Source organism: Amphiprion ocellaris, chromosome 14, assembly GCF_022539595.1.
Source record: "Amphiprion ocellaris isolate individual 3 ecotype Okinawa chromosome 14, ASM2253959v1, whole genome shotgun sequence".
Lineage (NCBI taxonomy): Eukaryota > Metazoa > Chordata > Actinopteri > Pomacentridae > Amphiprion > Amphiprion ocellaris.
Genome location: NC_072779.1, coordinates 24671200 through 24691627, shown reverse-complemented (window position 1 = coordinate 24691627; position 20428 = coordinate 24671200). Strand labels below are relative to the sequence as shown.

Sequence of the window (20428 nt, the reverse complement as noted above, 5' to 3'; positions counted from 1 at the left end):
AGAAGCAAACAGTAAAGACCTTATAAATTAATAAAAACCCAGTGTCTATCACTCCTTAGAGAGAGGGACCTTAGCATACTGATGAGTATTGTAATTATTACTAGCAATAAATCTAAATTTAAACAGTGTCAGAGGGCTTAAGAATGACAGCTGATGCATGCAGGTATAAAATGTCAACATAATCCAAGATTGATAGAAAAGTTGCCTCAGTAAGCATTTTCAAAGTACAGTGGGAAACATGATTTATTCCTGTAAAAGAAACCGACTAAATTAAAATGCAGTGCTTAGAGCAGATTATTCCTACACTGTGGAATTGGTGTTTTTGCTGAAATATAAGACGTTTCCCTGCGGCTCTGGGGACCAGCACAGACTGATGGTAGAGGCACGCTGGTGATATGGAGGAGCATCCTGCAGTGCTCCTGTCGGCCGGTAGGAGACGCTGCAGTTTACTCTCAGCCCTTTTAACAGACGCTCTTCGGAGCGGAACATGTTCCTCGTTGGTCAAAGCAACATGGTGTCACCCTGTAGGCAATGTGAGTGTAAACAAGCGCCTCACCCCTCAAACCAAAGGTCCCGTGTTTCTGTGTGAGCCGCTGCTGTCTCCTGGGTTTCATGGCTCTGCGGCTTTTTGGACGTTGCCTCAGAGACGCCGCCATCTTGTCCAGGCCGCTCGTCGTCTCTGGTCCACAGGAGTCTGCGTCATGGCTCCTCACTGCAGGTCAGGCACTGAAACGGTTCAATACTTCTTAGTTATTGCAATTTGTATCTAAGAAAACATATTTGGTCGTTATTAAAACGTGACTTAAACATAGAAAGTAGAAAATGTGACCTTAAGCTCAGTAGCTAGCTCACTGACGTCAAAGCAAATCAGTGCTGAGGTACACATCTGATGCTAACATCAATAAAAATCTTACACTATTTTCAATTAACCTCACTGAGAACTTTGTCATCTGAAATTATGTGTGGGTGAGTAAACACTGTACATACTGAATAAATGGCAGATAATATGGCATAGTTTTTCTGAAAAGTGTGGTGAAAAGTTTGCCTTAATATCGCAACTGGTTAAGCTTCAGGCTACCAAACTGTAGTATGATTCAAATTCCATACTACCCAATGGCCCTCTAAGTCATTAACAAAAGACTAAAACCCAGCTCTTCATTGAGTATCTTTGCACTTGTTACACTGCAAAATAAAATAAAAAAGTAACTACATTTTTTTTAATGATTAATATTTTTATTAACATTTTACAAACATACAGACATACAGAGGCAGAATGAAGGTGAACCTAACTTACTAAACATTTGAAGTCTGGCCTAAGACAAGGTACACTGCCTATTTGCAGGAACACAAAACAAAGCAAAAAATAAAATTAACTAAAAAAAAAAAAAAATAAATAAATAAAAATGTTAAAAAAAAATTAAAAAAAAAAAAAATAAAAATATATATATATATATATATATATATATATATATATATAGTAAAAAAATAAATAAATACATAAAAATAAATACATAAAAAAATTAAATAAATAAAATAACAAAATAAAAAACAAGTGACAAACAGGCCAACACACAAACAAACACAAAAACACACGCATTACCCCGGTGCACTCTATCCAAGATTGACATTTAGTCACTTTACTATATTACAGTCAGCAAACCATCGATTTCATCTTAACCTTATGACAAGACACTATTGTCCTCTGTCCATATGAAAAAGTAACTACATTTAAAAAAAAAAAAAAAAAAAAATCCTATTACGTCTGCACTGCCTGTAGACACCGCGGTTCTGTTATCACACTTGAACTTGTTTCATAGCTCTTATCCAGGTGATTTTCTTCTGACTAGATCTTTGCTTGTGTTGTATCTACTCACAGATGTACATCGCTTTGGATAAAAGTATCCACGAAATTAAATTGTAGAAATGTAGAAAAATTATGACTTTTCCATTTGAGAGCAGTGCATTTTCATCTGTTGCTATCATATCCCCACCAGTAAAAACAAATTTTTAATAAAAATTGTTTCCTTTATTAGAAAATATGTTTCAGTGTGTTCAGCACTGTTAAAGGTTTGGGTGAAATTAGATTCCCTCCAGTGAAAAGTAATGATAATATACTAAATAAGAAATGCGCTCGGAGCATAATACTCCGCCAAAGCTGCTCAGTTGTTAATAATTTCCGACGGATAAGTCCTGGTTAGTCTGCAGTTGTGGATTTGTAGTAGGATGGCAGTCATGTGATGTTCAGCAGACAGCTGATGTAGTGTTCACTTGTAGTCCTAGTTACAGTGACACCATGCCGCTGTCTTGCAGTGACACAGAAATCTTTAAAAAGTCCGTGGATCCAGACTATAAACTGCATCAATGCCAGAATCAAATCTCTTGGTCTTTGTGTCATTTCTGACCTTCACTGAAAATTTCATCCAAATCCATTAGTCCATTTTTGAGTAATGTTGCGCACAGACAAATGAACGCCAATCGTCACATAACTCTGTCGTGTTCCTTGGCAGGGTAGTAATGTGCAGTTTGACACTAGAAGTCTGTTTCACAGGAGGGACAATTCCCTGTGTTTACCTTAAATATAACTGATGGTGTGTATATATGAGCCAGAGCTGCAGCAACTAATCAATTAGTTGTCAACTTGTTACATTAATTTTTAAATTATTTTGTTAATTTATTTTGTTTAATAGTGTTTTTGCTTCAAGCTTTGCTGAATTTACTTTCCTGTAAACAAAAATGTTATTTTCATGTTTGTATCCTTAAGGTTTAACAGTTCTTCTCACTATGAATCAAAAATTTAAGTCCTGAATTGTTTACATTTATATTGAGTTCTTTTTTTTAAGGAAAAAAACAACAATCTTCTGATACCAGCTTCTTAAATTTAAATATTTTCTGATTTCTTTTCTCCCCTGTGACCATAGACTAAATGTTTCTGGGTTTTGGACAAAACATTTGAGGATGTAATCTTGGGTTTTGGAAAACACATTGATCAACATTTTCTTTTCATAGAAAATAAAAACAACAACAACAACAATGGAAATGATCAGTTGTAGTTGTAATTATAGTTGCAGCACTAGTATGAGCATCATTTTGTGACATCAGAACTGCAGACTGACGATAAAAGGGAAAACCTGAACCCTTCACCCCTGCAGTGAGGTGATTGACATTTTGCTGGCATGGTTTGGGTCCACTTGTCCCACTTGATGATCAGTAGAGCATGTGGGGTCACTGGATAGTTTGATGAAAATGACATAAATCATGTGCTATGACTTTCACAGTCCCCAGATCTGAACCCATCTGAACCCCCATGAGAGATTTTGGTTCGTCATGTTAGACGGCGCTCTCCATCACCATCTCAAAACAACCAATGAGGAAATATCTTTAGGAGGAATGGTGTTCATCTTTCCAGTAGGGACCAGGGACCTTTCAGTGCCACCGAGCATTGAAACCATTCTGGTGGCATTTGGTGGCCCAACACCCTTACTAAGATGCTGTGTTGCTGTTTCCTTTAATGTGTCATTGATCTGTAGTGAAGTTTGGGAGCCCGTCATGGTCCAGATATCTAACTTTCATGAGAAGAATATTGAAACCTGAAGCCTCCGGTGAACATACACTGAGAATGGTTTATCTATGAGGGGAAAGACCTCGTGTGTCCAGCCATTATCCTGCTGAAATTAAAATAATTGTTAATACATTCATTTTTTTCAGTAAGGGACAAGGAATAGATATAATTTGAGTTTTTTAGGGAGGTAATTAGGTGGAGTACATTTATTTACAAAATATTTGAAGTTTGATTTGCTGTGTCTTGTATGTCGGAGTAAATAAAACTGGCGCAAGCCGATGTTGTTTTCTCAGAAGAAGAAAAAAGAAGATAAACAAAGAGCATTTAGTTCATTAGTCTGTGGAGTTCCTGTGTCTTAATACTTTCAGCTGCAGGGAGTCGAGTCTGAGACTTGTGATAAAGATGTTTAGAAATTGGTCAGGCTCACATACTGTACTTGGAAAAGTGGGTTTAAGTAGGTCACTCTACAGTATATCTCTACATTTGTTCAACAAGTGCTGCTAATTTTTATTAAGGAGTAATCTGCAGTGTTTTTCAGCAGATCCAGTAATTATACAAGAATGAAACTGGTCAACTGTCCAATACAATGTCACAGAACCTTTAAAAAAAAAATAGTTTCTGCAAATTGCTCATGTCATCAAGCCAGCAGTGAATTTCATAGCTAATGTTTGGCATTTCTTCTTGATAAATTACTTTAAATAACTGGTAATTTTCTGGCACTTAATTAATTGTTTCAGTAGTAGTTTTCAGTGCACTAGCAATATTTATAGTAATCATAAAAATTATTGAAATAAACTTAAGTGTTTTTGCTTCAAGCTTTGCTGACTTTACTTTCCTGTAAACAAGAAAGTAATTTTCATATTCGTATGCTTAAGGTTTAACAGCTCTTCTCACTATGAACCAAAAAAAAAAGTCCTGAATTGTTTAAATTTATATTTGCTTGCCCACAGTTTGGAATTGAATTCAAAAGGTTAAACATTGCTAAGTAGCATTACTAGCAGTTCAGATTTCCACAAGGCATTTTAAGTTGTGCAATTCTCGGCTAAAACTGTGTAATGCATCTATTGAATTTTAGTTTATGTGATTCCCAAAAGTGCTACTTGGTTGGAATAAGATGTTTCTGTTATTAATTTCATGAAATGTGCTTTTTTTGACAAGGAACATTTGAAGGCATCATTATTCTGTGTCACATTAACTTGAAGTAAGCAGAATCAGTCAGTTACGTTGCGGCCCTGCTGGCAGCAAAGTGATGGAGATGTTGATGTCTTTACAGGAAATGCTGCCTGCAGCCGAGGAAGGAGGAACGGATTTATCTTCACTCCTGCTTGTTTTATTACATCAGAGGCATTTCTCAACAGACTGATGAAAGGCAAAGCAGCAGAGGCAGACGGCAACATTTATCGCCTTCCAGCCTCAGTTCCGCCAGATAGCGGTAACCGGACCACTGCCTCAGAGATTTACATCTCTAAACTCGTCTGATCGTTCTGGCCCTGCCTCTTTCCAAAAAAAATGCAGATATCCTCCTGACAGCAATCTGATGTTTTAGCTCATTTTTAAACTGATGTCATTTTTACTGTCTAATGATTCATTTTGTTTTCTTAGGTGAACAGTTATCATTGTTACTGAGACATCCAGATCAGCCTGATAACGCCAAGGTTTTGAAAGTGGCTATAATAGGTGCTCCAAATGCTGGGAAATCCACGCTGACCAACCAGCTCCTTGGCAAAAAGGTCTGTGTCTGTCCTATAAACCTGTGTACTATAGTATGTTTGTGAAGGAGGCAGTGCTTACTTTGTAAAATCAATGATCGTCCCTTAAAGGTGTTTGCTGTATCCAAGAAAGTACACACCACCCGCTCACGAGCACTCGGTGTCCTAACAAAGAATGATACACAAATAGTAAGACTCTCTTCACAACCCTTCTGTTACATTTTATTAATGTTTCTCAAAAGCTAAATGCCTTTGTCAATAAATGTGTGTGTGCTTTTTTGTAGATTTTACTGGACACTCCTGGTCTCACCACCCCATCAAAGGTCAAAAGGTGGCTCTCTTATGCAGATATTTGGTGTTATTTAAAGTCTGTAGTCTCCATGTGGTTGTATTGTAAGGAGTTATATATGAGTGGATTCTCTGTCTTCACAGACACCAGCTGGAGAAGTCTTTGCTTGTAGATCCTTGGAGCACCGTTAAAGAAGCCGACCTAAGTATGATATATTTACTCTGAGTTGTATTTAGTTATTGACAAAACCTGAGCTGCAGTTTTCTTTTTGATGCTGATTTAACACTAGCAATGGAATGCAATGCTGAGTATGAAAGACTTATAATTGGAACTGTGTCCATTTGCAGTGGTAATCATGGTGGATGTGGCAGACAGATGGATGTGCAGCAGGCTTGATTTCGAGGTGCTGAAATGTCTGGCCGAGCACCCGCATATCCCAGCAATCCTCGTCCTCAATAAGGTATCCTTTCCCAGAATAATAAATATACACTGGCCACAGTGTCATCAGATACCATTCACATCAACAGAATCTACACAGCTGTACATGCACTTGTGGGGATGTAGAGATTATTTTGTGTCTTACTAAAACCTCCAGTCAAGTATTTGTTCAAAATATCCACAGAAGATTCTTGTCTGAACATAATCTTGTCTGTTCAATAGAGACCTGTTTAACCCCTAATCTGTTGTCCACGATTGCAACAGCTCTCAGTTCATACTCAATCTAATCTAATATCTCTGACAGGTGTATGTAGCAGCTTACTGTACAACTTGTCCTGCAGGGCACCGGTCAGGCATTACAACAAGTTATCACATGTTCTTTTAATCCATTTAGGAGCTTTGTGATCTATCACTGAAGCACTTTGTTATTTTTGGACACTTTCAAAACATAACAAAAGCAATAATTCAACGTTTTATGTACGTATTTATCTATACATGTGTGATTGGGGATCCTTGCTGTATCCCAAACATTTAGAAATCTACCTTCAGAGAGTACTTCATGTCTCACGATAGTAGCTTTTAGTGTGTTATGCTGCATAAAGATGTGTTCCTGCTATGTTCACACTTTGCAAAGTAGCATAAATGAAAACACACCGAGACACAATGAACTTGTAATATAGACAATTGTGATCAAGTTTCACGTAGTTTGGTTTGCCTATGTAATAGAATGTTGTTTTTTTTTTGTTTTTCACGTGAGGTTTGGGGTGACAAATGTAAAGACTAAACTTTTACACATAGTTGTTTGCTGTGGAAATTAAATGAGTTGAAAATTTTGAATTCCCTTTCCGTTTTAACTTCTTAGTTTTGTAACTAGAATGTGAGAGCACTGTAGTATACATATTCAAATGGCCCATGCTGTACTTGTGTCTTGCGCATTTATATATACATTATTATGATATTTATATATCAAGAGAATTGAGGCTCCAGAAAACTATGACTCAGACCCCAAAGAATTCAAACCTTATGTGCACTTTTAACATCCTAACTGTATATTTTGACTGATGGTAAAGAATACCTACCAGTATTTAGTGTTTATGTCATTGTCAATAAATTTCATTAAAAAACAAAACCAGTTGTTAGTTCATCCCACAGAAGCTTCTGGAAGCATCTGCAAATACTTAAAAATCAAGGATGTCAAGCCTAATTTTTAACAAAAGACATAAATATAAAACATGTTTTGACTAATTTCACACTTTTTGTTTCCTACATAATTCCATATTTGTTCATTCATAGTTTTGATGTCTTCAGTGAGAATCTATAATGTACATAGTCATGAAAATAAAGAAAAAACATTAAATAAGAAGGTGTGTCCAAACTTTGACTGGTAGTGTAGATATAATCAGATGTTTGCTACACAGCTAATATTTGATCAATCTTTCTTTGTTGGTTTTGGTTTTTCAAAAGGTTTGTTGACAGTAAGGAAGTGTATAATAGGACCACACTGTTCATTTTAAAACATCTGAAATAAATGTTTGTGCTCTGCATGGAGGACTCTCCAATTGTCTCCACTGATGTTCTTCTGTCTTTCAGGTGGACCTGGTGAAGGCTAAGGACAGGATGCTGGACATCACAGCACAGCTGACATGTGGAGTGGTGAACGGACATAGAATGCGGGTCAGGCCAGTAATCAAGCCTCCGTGGGCTGAAAAGAGGCCAGAGAAGGATTCAGAGTTATCGCTTGATGAAGACAACACAATACACGAGGACAGCAACAAGCCAAACTCTACACTGAGCAAAGAGCAGCTGAATGTGCTGAGGAGCCAGCAGGGCTGGCCTCACTTCAAAGACGTCTTCATGCTGTCCTCTGTGGATAGAGAGGACGTGGAGACGCTGAAGGTAAACATTCATGGTCGCAGCAAGAAGAACTGTGATGTTCACAATGCCTGTTGTAACCCCATTAAAATAATACCAACCCCCTGCTGAAGCTCAAAGAACAGAGACTTCTGTTCTGAACCAACACTCACTGGAAGCTGAAATGAAAATTTTAAATCACAGAAAAATAATGACTCAAAGATAATACTTACAATGAACGTTTTTAATAATATAAAACTTCTATTTTTGCATAATTTTGTTTCACTGGATATTTCTGTCTGTTTCTTGTAGAGCTACTTTATGGTTGCAGCTAAACCAGGATCGTGGCAGTACCACAGTGAAGTCCTGACTGATCAGAGTCCTGAAGACATCTGCACCAACACCATCCGAGAGAAGCTTCTGGAGTATCTGCCCCAGGAAGTGCCCTATTCAATAACGCAGGTGACTAGTGAACCATGTCTGCAGGGGCACTCCTAAGTCACGTGTGATGGCAAGCTGACGGCAAACTGACGACACCCGTCATATCTCACTGCTGATTCTGTTGCCTATTTAGGGCCTATCATTCATTCTACGTGTTGACATGTGATGCAGTTACTGACCCCAGCCTCCACCTGATTCATTTCAGCTTTTCATGTGCATGATTGAGGGTCATTATGTCATTTCAAATTCTGGGTATATTTTCTTTGTTCTTCTCATGCTGTTTATCATGTTGAACTGTATTTACAGCTATTATAACATTCCTGCAGCCACGAGTGGAGAATCACACCAAAACTTAATTGTGGTCTAGATCAGTTATTATTAGGACTGTTGTTATATGGTGTGACTTCTTTGACTTTTCTAGAGATAAGTACATCTCTAACATAAAAATGTCTCTGTTTTCAGTCTATTGAACTCTGGCAAGATAGAGAAGATGATCAGCTTGATATTTCTGTGAAACTTTACACCAAGAAAGAAACTCACATGGTAAGTGCTCTCACACATTTATGGCTTTTATAACACAGTATGTCCAGCTGCTTGTATGAAATGTCAGTAAGTAAAGTTAATGTTTACAATGATCTGCCACAACAATAAAGCCTCGTGCCTAATGTGAAGGTCGCCTTCGTGCCACTAGAACCACTCTGACCCATCAGGGCACAGACAGGGGACCTTTGCAGGAGTCCTCTGCTATCTGGCACTGGGATGTTGGCAGTGGATCCTTTGGGTCCTGTGGATTGTGGGGTGGGGCCTTTGTGGATCAGCCTTGTTCTGATGCATCCTGTGGGTGTTTGATTGGATTGGGATCAAGCGAGTTTGGAGGCCAGGTGAATGCATCAGGCTCTTCATTGAGTTCCTCAGGCTGCTCCTGGGCAGTTTATACAGTGACATGGACTCTGTCCTGCTGGGGAGGCTGCTGGTATGGTGGTTGTGCTTTGTCTGGAACAATGTTTAGGTGGGGGATAAATGTCTAAGTAACTTCTACATGAATGTCAGGATTTAAAGGATCAGTGTTAGTAGCTTCACTTGTCGGTGGTTTTAATGTTGTGTCTGATCAGTGTATATGTCCTCTTTCCTTTCATCCGGTTGCATCACGAGGTGAAACTTTTCATTTGTCCAATATTTTGAACAAACACTGAAAGTGCAGCCTCACAACACTGCTAGCTTGGCTGTCACCTGTTCGTTTTGTTTGGCTCTTTTATTGAATTTTGTTTCATACCTGTCTCATTACGCCTCCACACCAGTGACAGCCGTGACTGGAGGTGTTTTTGAGTTGTCTGTCCTGTACTTGAGACCCTGAGTTCTCAGGAGTACCTTGAGGTAATTTCTTCAAATTGTGCCCAAACATTCATGTGGACTCAAGAATGAAGAATTTTGTAATGAAAGATCACAAAAGACAGGAGATCTGACCATATTTCAAAAACTTACATACTATATGACAACATTTAAAAAAAAATGTCTACTAGGATAAAACGATGATGTGATAACACTTTATATCCAAAATGTCCAGATTTCACTGTGGCATCATAATGATCTGCAAAAACACTTTTCTGGTAATTTATTAACGTTGTAACTCAGGCACAAAAAGAGAGAGAGAGACTGTGACCCTATTTCACACTTGATCCAAGTAGCAACATCTCAGGGCGAAAAATCTGAAGCCAAGTTGCAAGTGCCAAAAACTGCAGCTCCTTCAATGTCCACTTGAAACTGGATCTGAAAGCTTCTCAATTCCCATAAACCGACATATTAAAATATCCAAATTTAATGCAGAAATAGACACATTTACAGCCTGGTACAAAAACGGTTGTCACCTCTATAGCTAATTTCAGCTGAATGGGGGTAAATTTTGATGGAACTCATCCATTTAGATTGTATTAATTCTTAACGTTATGCATAATTAAGGGTTTTTCTGCTCTGAGGTGGGTGCCGTCGCAGGACAGTCATGGACCAGAAACAAGCTCCACTCAGGTTCCAACTCTTTGCTGATAGTTGGATTAGCCAGAAGTCACTAGGAGTCAGATCCTGCAAAGATGTTGACAGGTGGAGCCACAACACTGAACTTCAAAACCACTCTTCAGGAAACCTATTAGTGCTGTTGTAGAGACTTGTCCATCTTTATATGCAGTGTGTGATTTGGTCAAATACCAAATTGATGACCCAAATCTTGAGAAACCTGGGTTTGAACTGTAGTGATTGAATAGATCCTCTGTGTTGAAAATGTGTGTGAGGAGTTCACCTTTTAGAATTTGTAGCTTCTGTTCAGCAATATCCATACTTGAAATGTCGTCTACTATCATGGCTAAAACTTTGTGGTTTATCAGCTTTTTTGGCCAGATTTGTGAACACATGCAAGGAATCTGATAGTTTTTTGTTTCTCTCAATGAGCTTACATGCTTCAAAGTCCTCATTATGTTTATTTTTTTTCTCATTTAAGTTTTTATTCATTTTAAACCAGCAGAAGCAAACAGCATTAAAAAAAATATAAATTAATACAAAAACAAAAAACATAAACAACAAAACTGATGCAGACAAGATATGTGGTGACCATGAGTCAATAAAGAAAAACAAAAAAAAAAAAACAGCCAAACAAAAAAAGGGCAGCAATCACATCAGTTTTACATCTCATGAATATCATGGATTATCTTATCCTCATTATGTTTATTACATGCTAGACATGTTTGTAATCTGCAGTTAAACTGGTTGGCGGAGGCATCTAACCGCAAGGTAGCAATTGTAGTTTGTTTTACGTACACATTGCGACTGTAACTCTGAAATTTCACTTTGGAATCATAGAAGAATAGAGCACTTTATCAATCTAATATGTAATCTGGTTAAATTCAGCATTAATTTAGTACTGTTAGAACTGACACAATGAGATGATATTTTAGTGCATCAACTTTAATGTGGCATGATTGCGTTCAAGAAAATCTCACAACCTGTTTGTTTTCACATCCACTACAATCAAATGCCGTTTCTATTTGGCAACTCCTTCAATAGAAATAGCCCAGTTTGACCTATTATGGTTTTATTCCAGATGCTGAGCTCATGGCTGGCACTTGCCTGAAGGAAGTGAAATCTGTACCTCTCTCACTGACACCTGTAGCCTCTGTGATGGCTTCTGATATTTATTGGCCATTCCCCCATATCTACAAATTCCTTTTTCCTTGTGTTTTTAACTCCTAAATATTTGAACAGCCTTTCTGAAGCATGCATATTTGATGACAAAGAATATTTGAAGCTACATCTGTGGAGCTGAAATGTTTCAAGGCCAGTGACCTCCTAGAAGAGTAACTCAGACCAGCACCATTCTCCAGCTTTTGCATTCAGCACAGCATTGACTAGAGAAATGTCGATGGGTAGAACTCCTATCGACGGCTGACCAATTTCATCTATTTTATGAATAGTTCCCGACACAAAGCTATGTCGTCTATTTTGCTGCGAATAAATCAAAAAATACTTTTCTTTTAGGTTGAGAGTTCAGTACAATCCTTTAGATTAAAACCGTGGCTCACACAAAGCCCAGAGAGGTAAAATATATCGAGTTACAGAATTTTCATTTGAATGGTTTAACAATATAGGAAAATGCATAAAGGGCCAACATCTTTATTCAAAAATGTTTCTTCTTTGCCAAGTTCTTCTTGTGCTGCAGTCACACAGTATGAGCACAGTGAAGACATATTTCACAGTCTTCAGTCAGCAGTTTATCCTTTTAAAAGGATACATTTCATCATCCTGTACTAGACCCTCTACACCCTTCTAAAATCCTCAACCGTTATATCTGATGACATCAAAGGCTGTTTTGGACAGGGACCTTTTATTTCTTATCAACCTGTATTTTCAATGGGAAAGTCAGTGATTTTAACTCAATAGAGTTTTTGTCAAATTCAATTCATACTCCTTATGGTCTGGTAACTTTCTGTTCTGTGTGTGCTGGCAAAAATCTGGGCTTCATACAGAGTCCCCGGTCTGTAAATGGGAAACAAAGTGGCTCCAAAACTGTTTCTTTGTATCTCAAGCACAGGACGGGTGGAAAGGGGACAGTGAGAGTGAGAAGAACAGTAAATATGGGACATGCTAAATATGCTAACTAGCTAACTGTCAACATTTTTTCCCCAGAATCAGACTCCACCTATTTTTTTCCCTGCATAAAATGAAACCTGTTTGGTGTCTGATGTTGCTGTAATTCTTGTACCTGCAGAAGATGGTGATCGGCACAGGCGGCCAGATGGTGGCACGAATTGCCCAAGAGACGAGTGAAGACCTGAGTAAAGTCTACCTGAGGGAAGTAAAGCTGAAGCTCTCAGTCAAGCTGAGAAAGTGAAGAGGATGGAAGGACTTTTATAGGGACATTCTGAAGAAGTGGAAACAGATCCTGCTGGATTTGAGATGTATTTTTACTGTGCAAAGGACAGACCTTGAGTTGACTGAGGGATAAGATGTCATCATGAGTGTAACGTGGAGCTGTCAGGTGGCACCTTCAACAAACACAGAACTCTCACTGACCTGTTATATCTGCAGAATAGAACTTGTAGTTTGTGTTGTGACTTTTGCATCATCTGTCTTTATGCATCAGCAGCATCCTTTCATACAGTCACAGGAAACATTATTAAAGATTTATGTAGAGCTGTTACCTAGGAGATGCTCCTCTGATAGTGGTGGACAAACATGCTTCAACTTCATGGAGAAGTCTAAATGTTGATTTAACAGCTCACACAAGTTACAGAATAAACTTAATGAATTATTGGCTCTTATTTAGCAGTGATATATTTTTTGGAAACGAACATGACACAGACTCTCATCAAATGGATGTTTTGACACAAGTTTGACTGTGTTCATGGCTGAGCAGGTTTGGCGAGCTGGGAAAAGGCTGGTGGGTTATCTTTGGCTCTCAGAGCTTTTTACTTGGCCAACATGTAGATAAACTAAAGCAGGACCTGCACAGTCATGTTCACTCAAACGTCCCTGATGTACCACTTTAGCTTTCTACACTGCCTTTGAAGTGTAGCCATCCATCCCTGCGACTCTCACTTTTTGTTCTGCTGCTTTCTTCCTTTTTTTCCCTCTCTTCTCCTCCCTCTTTACCCAACCACCCTCACCCCTTTTCTCCCTCCCTCTGCTTTTTTGGCTCTTATAAAGCCCAGCTCTGCCCCCGAGGGCTGAATTGTCTCCCTAATGGATGGCAAAATGGAGCACTAACCTGATGCTAAAATGGGTCAGATAATGGTGATTAGATTCCTTCCTGCTGCCTGTGAGTTAACTCGACGGTTACTCTATCCGGGGCATCTTGATGAATAACCAGCTAGTGGCCTAAAGCAAAGGAGGGAGTGAGGGAGGGAAAGGCCTTGAATGTCTCACAGAAGCTGTGTCAGCCCCTCCAGCTTTTTCTCCCTGCTCTCTACAACGTCTGCTTCCCAGTGATTAGACAAGCTGGTAGCACAGCAGAGATCGCCACTTAGACAAGCCAACTGCAGCTTCAAAATATTAAAGCCGATGTACGTCAGCCAGCGCGTTAACGTAATCTGTCAAACACGAGATGTTTAGAATGCTGATACCCTGCTTTAGATGAGGTTTTACCAAAAATAATGAGACGCTCGTTTTAGAACTGTAAGCTTTATTTTACATGCATCTCAAAACTGGAATCAAAACATGTCCTCCAGAAGCTCATGAATAACACAGCAGCCACCAGCTTCTCCTTTTCCTTCCTCGTCTAGATGACATTGAGCGAAGGCCGTATAACCCTTACCATTACTAAAACTCAGTAATGGTAACGGTTTGACGGCCCTCCTCTGCAGCGTGTTCAGTCTTCAGTCAGTTAGGTCTGAGTGTGGCTGATAGCGTCGGAGGGGGAATGAAACCCTGGATAGTACATCATCTATACTGTAGTGTCTCTTTATTAAACTTACAGTATAAGATGATATCCTGTCCAGGGCACAAGATAAAACCGAGAGCAGCGAGGTCTTGCTGTGTTTGTGATCTGCAAGACAAAGGTAGACGACTCATTAGTGATACACATGGAGAAGGTCAAAATGTTAATAATATGAAAAACAATGCTATTAGAAGAAAATTCCCTTTTCATTAGAGGTTACTGTCACCTGCTGCAGCGCCTCGAGGCCTCACTAACCTCCCGCTTCACACACTCACCTCTTTGCATGCAGTCGTAGCTTTCCCTCACGTGTTAACGCCTGCTTCATGATCTTCTAACTGGTCTCGATGTTGCTCTCCGACACTTAAAGGACCCCCCTGCCTCATTAGCATACAGTGATGACATCTAGGGTGGACCAGACGACACTTTTCCTTATCTGCTTCTAACCTGATTGCCTCTGTCCAGCGATGGCCCACACCCTTACTACACCCGGCTGGACTTTATAGCAAAAATGAACATGAATCCATTTATGTTTTCACTGCAGATACTGTACACTGTTCTTTTAAAAGAAATACAGTGGGCAAACTCAGACACAACTTTAGCTGTATCAGGAAAGGGTTAATTAATTGCCATTTCATTTTCAGGGATTTATAACACCAACTTGCACTGAGGCTGACATTTAGCTGCAGCAATATAAATACATATTACACATGTTCTTCCACTTTACAGAATTTCCTTCAGTTTGACCTTGATCATACATGGCTAATTAAAAGAACCCAGCAGTCAGCCAAAACACAATCCCTCCATCATCTTTTAAAAAAGCTTGAAACTTTATCTCACCGTGTGGTAATAAATCTAATGTTCACCATCCCTTCAATCCTCCGAGTCTCATAGCCCCTGGATTTATGTGCGATGGTTTCATGGATTGGAATTTAATACTCCGATATGTCAGCTGATGTCATGTTATCTGACTTATTAAACGCGGTGTATTTCTTTTTCATACGCTCAGCTAGCTTGCAGGATATGGAGAGCTGAGATGTATTTTTTTATTAGATATGTCACATAGACGCCCGCACATCAAATTCACAGCATCAAATTATGGCCGGACTGTGATAGAGCAGGTTACCTGCTGTGGTTTGTCTTTAATCCCTGACAGTTTGGCTACATCCCTTAAAAAATAACTGTTTTTGTGGCGAAAAGGAGTCCTCCTGCGGGGTTTTAGCTCCCCCGCCTTCTTCTAGACACTCACTGAATTCAAATTTCAAAATTGCTGCTTGTTAAGTGGTAAATAAACATGATCAGAGCCATGTAGTGCAGGATGTACACTAGAATACATAATGTAGTTACAGCTTTTTTAGGTATTGTGACTCCTCAAGCAGAACCAATGAATATAGAAATATTCACAGTACACTCACGTCTTCACTTACAGCACTATTTTAATGTCAAGTTCATTTATCACAATTATATACTGCATGTCTCCCTACAGAAGCAAGGACTGTGATGTTTAATATTAATAAAGTCCTATAATTCAGTTCAGTTCAGTGGATGCTCTGTATGAACCTTGACATGTTTTTTAGGAAGTTACCATGGGAACACACTCCCTAGTTAGGGTGTGGGATCTTGTTTGGGGTGTGAGATGTCCTCCTGTAGACGCAGATAAAGACGGAGGTAGGACTATCTGGGTAGTTTGTTTTGCTCCCAGCTCTTTATCTGCTGCAGAAATGCTCCTGCTCCGTCTGCAAGTTTACATTTGCATTCATAGATAAGTTTTAGGAGGATGCTGCAACAAACTGGCTCTATCCAAATCAATCAGAGAAGCTTGCTGCATGTTTAGTTAACCTGTTTGTTGTTAGGTGAAAGAAAATAGAAGATTTTTTTTCTTTTGCATAAAAAGCAAAATGCAAACTTATACCCATTACATCATGTTATGCCCCTCATTTCCTCTCATCTGCAACCCTACAGGCTCATACCAGAGCAAAATACATCATTGTGGATATCATTTTTTAATATAAGCAGACTAATTAGGAGTCAGGCAAGATAGATAAAAATAGAGCCATTATGAAAGAGAATCATTTTTATTTTTACCATTTACTCTGGTTAGTTCCAATTCAGTGGTATGAAACATCTGACCTCCTCATTTATTGTTTTTAGAGTGACTATGTGCTGGACAGGTTTACTGATGCTACTGTACAGCAAAAGTATAACATCTATTTACACTGTCCAACTGCTTAAAACTACTTATCCCAACACCCCAGACCCAAAACCCACAACTGTGTTACTGCAGCATTTTTGATGGGAAAATATTATTTGCGTAAGATGTACCACTGTCAAGATCAAACAACACAGCTTTCTCTCACTGACTCTATTGTTAGGACCAAATTCAACACTTTCTTCCCTTTTATTGTCATGTTTATTGATAGAAAACTCTGACTAAAAAAACACAGTATACTTTGCATAATTTGGGAAGATCTTTCTCAAAACTTCAAAAGTGGGCTTCAATAGGCATCACTTATTCACACAAAAGACCACATCACTAAATTATAAGTACATTCATCAGTTGTGGCAACCAAATTAAAGTGCATATATTCACTACCAGTCAAAACTTTGGACACACCTTCTCATTTAATCTCTCGATGATCTTCATCAGGTAGTCACCTGAAATGGTTTTCACTTCACAGATGTGTCTTGTCAAGGTTCATTTGTAGAATTTCTTGCCTTCTTAATGGGGTTGGAACCATCAGTTGTGTTGTGCAGAAGTCAGGTTGATACACAGTTGACAGCCCTATTTTACAACTGTTAGAATCCATATTATGGCAAGAACCAATCAGCTAAGTAAAGAGAAATGACAGTCCATCATTACTTTAAGAACTGAAGGTCAGTCAGTCTGGAAAATTGCAAAAACTTTGAATGTATCCCCAAGTGCAGCCGCAAAAACCATCAAGCGCTACGACCAAACTGGCTCACATGAGGACCACCCCAGGAAAGGAAGACCAAGAATCACCTCTGCTGCTGAGGATCAGTTCATCTGAGTCACCAGCCTCAGAAATGGCAAGTTAGCATCACCTCAGATAAGAGCCCAGATAAATGCTACACAGAGTTCTAGTAGCAGACACATCTCTACATCAACTGTTCAGAGGAGACTGAACCAATCAGGCCTTTATGGTCAAATACCTGCTAAGAAACCACTACTCAGGAAAAGCAACAAGCAGAATAGATTTGTTTGGGCCAAGAAACACGAGGAATGGACATTAGACCAGTGGAAATCTGTGCTTTGGTCTGATGAGTCCAAATTTGAGATATTTGGTTCCACCTGCCATGTCTTTGTGCGACACAGAAAAGCTGAACAGATGGTCTCTACATGCATGGTTCCCACTGTGAAGCATGGAGGAGGAGGTGTGATGATGTGGGGATGCTTTGCTGGTGACACTGTTGGGGATTTATTCAAAATTAAAGGCACACTGAACCAGCATGTCTACCACAGCATCCTGCAGCGACATGACATCCCATTCGGTTTGCATTTAGTTGGACCATCATTTATTTTTCAACAGGACAATGACCCCAACACTAGGCTGTGTAAGGGCTATTTAACCAAGAAGGAGAGTGATGGAGTGCTGCGTCACATGACCTGGCCTCCACAGTCACCTGACCTAAACCTAATCCAGATGGTTTGGGATGAGATGGACCACGGAGTGAAGGCAAAGGGCCAACAAGTGCTCAACATCTCTTCAAGACTGTTGGAAAACCATTTCAGGTGACTACCTCATGAAGCTCATGGAGAGAATGGCCAGATTATGCAAAGCAGTAATCAAAGCAAAGGGTGGCTATTTTTGAAGAATATAAAATAATCATTTTTTGGACTTATTTCACACTTTTGCTTACTACATCATTCCATATGTGTTCATTCATAGTTTTGATGCCTTCAGTGAGAATCTACAATGTAAATAGTTATGAAAATAAAGAAAAACCTTTAAATGAGAAGGTGTGTCCAAACTTTTGACTGATGGTGTATACTCCTCAGAAAAAAATTGAGGGAACACTCAATCATCATAGTCTAACATAAATTCAACTAAACGTCCGGGATATCCATCTGCCCAGTTAGGTAACATAAGTGATGGTGAATCCCCACCTCATCGGGTTAATAATTCTGTTTTCTACTGTCCAGTTATTGATCTACACAATGTAATTTATTGAGGACAAAATGAGGTAAGAATGAAATGTTCCCTTAAAGTTTGTGAGCAGTGCGGTTCATGGCAGTCTTGAGTTTCCAGTGACTCCTTTGTCTCATCTCTGTGACTGAATGATTAAAGCATGTGTCTTGTTCACAAAAAACAATCCTGCATTTTGGTTCTTTTATAGATTTATTGTAGGTCTTTTGGAAATATGACAAAATCTGCTTGATCAAAAATATACATAATGCAATTCTAATATTAGATTAAATATTCCTTGGCCATTTTCACCTCCACTAGGTTCTTTTGGTAACTGTTCCCAAACTTCTGGGAAGTTCCTGTTTGTATCTTTGACTCCTCTTGACAGAATTGGTGCGATTCAGCTAAATTTGTTGACTTTCTGAGACAGACCTGCTTCATCATCACAGTCCACATGCTCTTGATAAGGTTTCATTCAGGACTTTGGTGAGGCCCACCATGCTTGAAGATAGGTTTGGTGTTCTTGGGGTTAAAGGCTTCACCTTCTCTCCTCCAGACATGTTTGTGGCCACTGTGGCACACTTACAATTATTTGTGAAGATGATTTGAGGATCTGTAGCTGCTCTGAAAAGGCTCCAAGTGAGTGTTCCTCAAAGAAGTCAGCTACTATTAAGAGGTGATGCCACTGAGAAAATTTGTTGAACATAATTTCTGTTACATCAGCAAAACCAGTAATTAAAATTGCTATATGTATTTTTTTTTGACCCAAGAGATTTTGTCATATTTTCAGACCAATAATAAATGTATGAAAGAACCAAAATGCATGATGTTTTTTAATAACAAAGATGCACGTGTTTCCATGATTCCAGTTCCAACAATTAGATTGAACAATTGCTAGTGCCATTTTGCAACATTTTTACATAATGAAAAAACTCACTTATCAGAGGGTTGTTAACGAAAGTTTTAAAATGGGAAACAAATTTGAAATCAGTGAAATCAGTGGGTTGTTTTTTTTTTTTTTAGAGGGTTAAAGGTTCTGAATACTGACCTAGAAGAGTCTGGATATTAACAATGTGTTTAGGGTCACCCAGACAATTTCATGTTTTACAGGAAAACTCCCACTTTTATTCATGTTCTAACATAATTGCACAAGGGTTTTCTAATCATCAATTAGCCTTTCAACACCATTAGCTAACACAATGTACCATTAGAACACAGGAGTGATGGTTACTGGAAATATTCCTCTGTACCTCTATGTAGATATTCCATTAAAAATCAGCTGTTTCCAGCTAGAATAGTCATTTACCACATTAACAATGTCTAGACTGGATTTCTGATTCATTTAATGTTATATTCATTGAAAAAAATGTTCTCCTTTCAAAAATAAGGACATTTCTAAGTGGAACTAAACTTTTGAACAATAGTGTATATTTTGCTAATTTCTTAAAGTAGTTTGACAGATTTAGGATTTGATCATCTTATTACTTAATCAGTATTTTTAAAGCACAGTGTATATATATATATATATATATATATATATATATATATATATATATATATATATATATATATATATATATATATATATATATATATATATATATATATACATATATATATATATATAGGGAGAGAGAGAGAGAGAGAGAGAGGATGACATTCAGCTAAGCAATAACATTTGAGTACAATTTCCAGGTACTTGCACTTCTGTTCAAGGTTTTACATTCAGATAAGCTCATAAAATGTAACAAAGGTTGGAGAGAGATTAAAAAGTAAATACAGTTTGTGCAGTAGAGCTTCTTTCATCTTCCATTAATCATCTCATAACCCCTCTGACCCTACAGACTGACCTCTGGACTGCAAACCACACAGCTTAACTAATTAGCTGTATATAAAGTAGTTCAAGTATCTTCACCTCCACCAGCTGTAACAGTAACATGCTGCTTAGAACTTGTTGCATCAGTATAACAATCTAATAATGACATATATAAGTCATATAAGAATGTATCGCTCACAGGGCCATTTACAGTACACGTTGCTGATGTTTTGCTTGTATATTTGTAAAATGATATGACCGCT

The 20428-nt window shown here is 38.4% G+C and overlaps 1 protein-coding gene and 1 long non-coding RNA gene across 2 annotated transcripts; one reads left to right on the top strand and one right to left on the bottom strand.

The window, feature by feature from the left end:
• Positions 1-489: 489 nt before the first annotated feature.
• On the top strand, positions 490-13092 carry eral1 (Era-like 12S mitochondrial rRNA chaperone 1). The gene is made up of 11 exons (XM_023280164.3): positions 490-718; positions 4833-4991; positions 5162-5289; positions 5380-5457; positions 5553-5599; positions 5701-5762; positions 5905-6017; positions 7586-7891; positions 8159-8308; positions 8750-8830; positions 12540-13092. The coding sequence occupies exons 1-11, from the start codon at positions 613-615 to the stop codon at positions 12660-12662; spliced, it is 1353 nt and encodes a 450-aa protein (XP_023135932.2). The 5' UTR covers positions 490-612; the 3' UTR covers positions 12663-13092.
• Positions 13093-13935: 843 nt separating this feature from the next.
• Positions 13936-14645, bottom strand: LOC129350566 (uncharacterized). The gene is made up of 2 exons (XR_008604008.1): positions 14483-14645; positions 13936-14315 (listed from the first exon to the last, which is right to left on the bottom strand). It is a non-coding gene; the product is annotated as an uncharacterized LOC129350566 (long non-coding RNA).
• Between the last annotated feature and the right edge of the window lie 5783 nt (positions 14646-20428).

Excerpts from the sequence above, each read along its gene's own strand:
- eral1 (XM_023280164.3), top strand. The coding sequence starts at position 613 with ATGGCTCTGCGGCTTTTTGGACGTTGCCTCAGAGACGCCGCCATCTTG. Across the intron at positions 5,458-5,552 it reads CAAAGAATGATACACAAATA|ATTTTACTGGACACTCCTGG; the intron begins GTAAGACTCTCT and ends GCTTTTTTGTAG. Across the intron at positions 5,763-5,904 it reads CGTTAAAGAAGCCGACCTAA|TGGTAATCATGGTGGATGTG; the intron begins GTATGATATATT and ends GTCCATTTGCAG.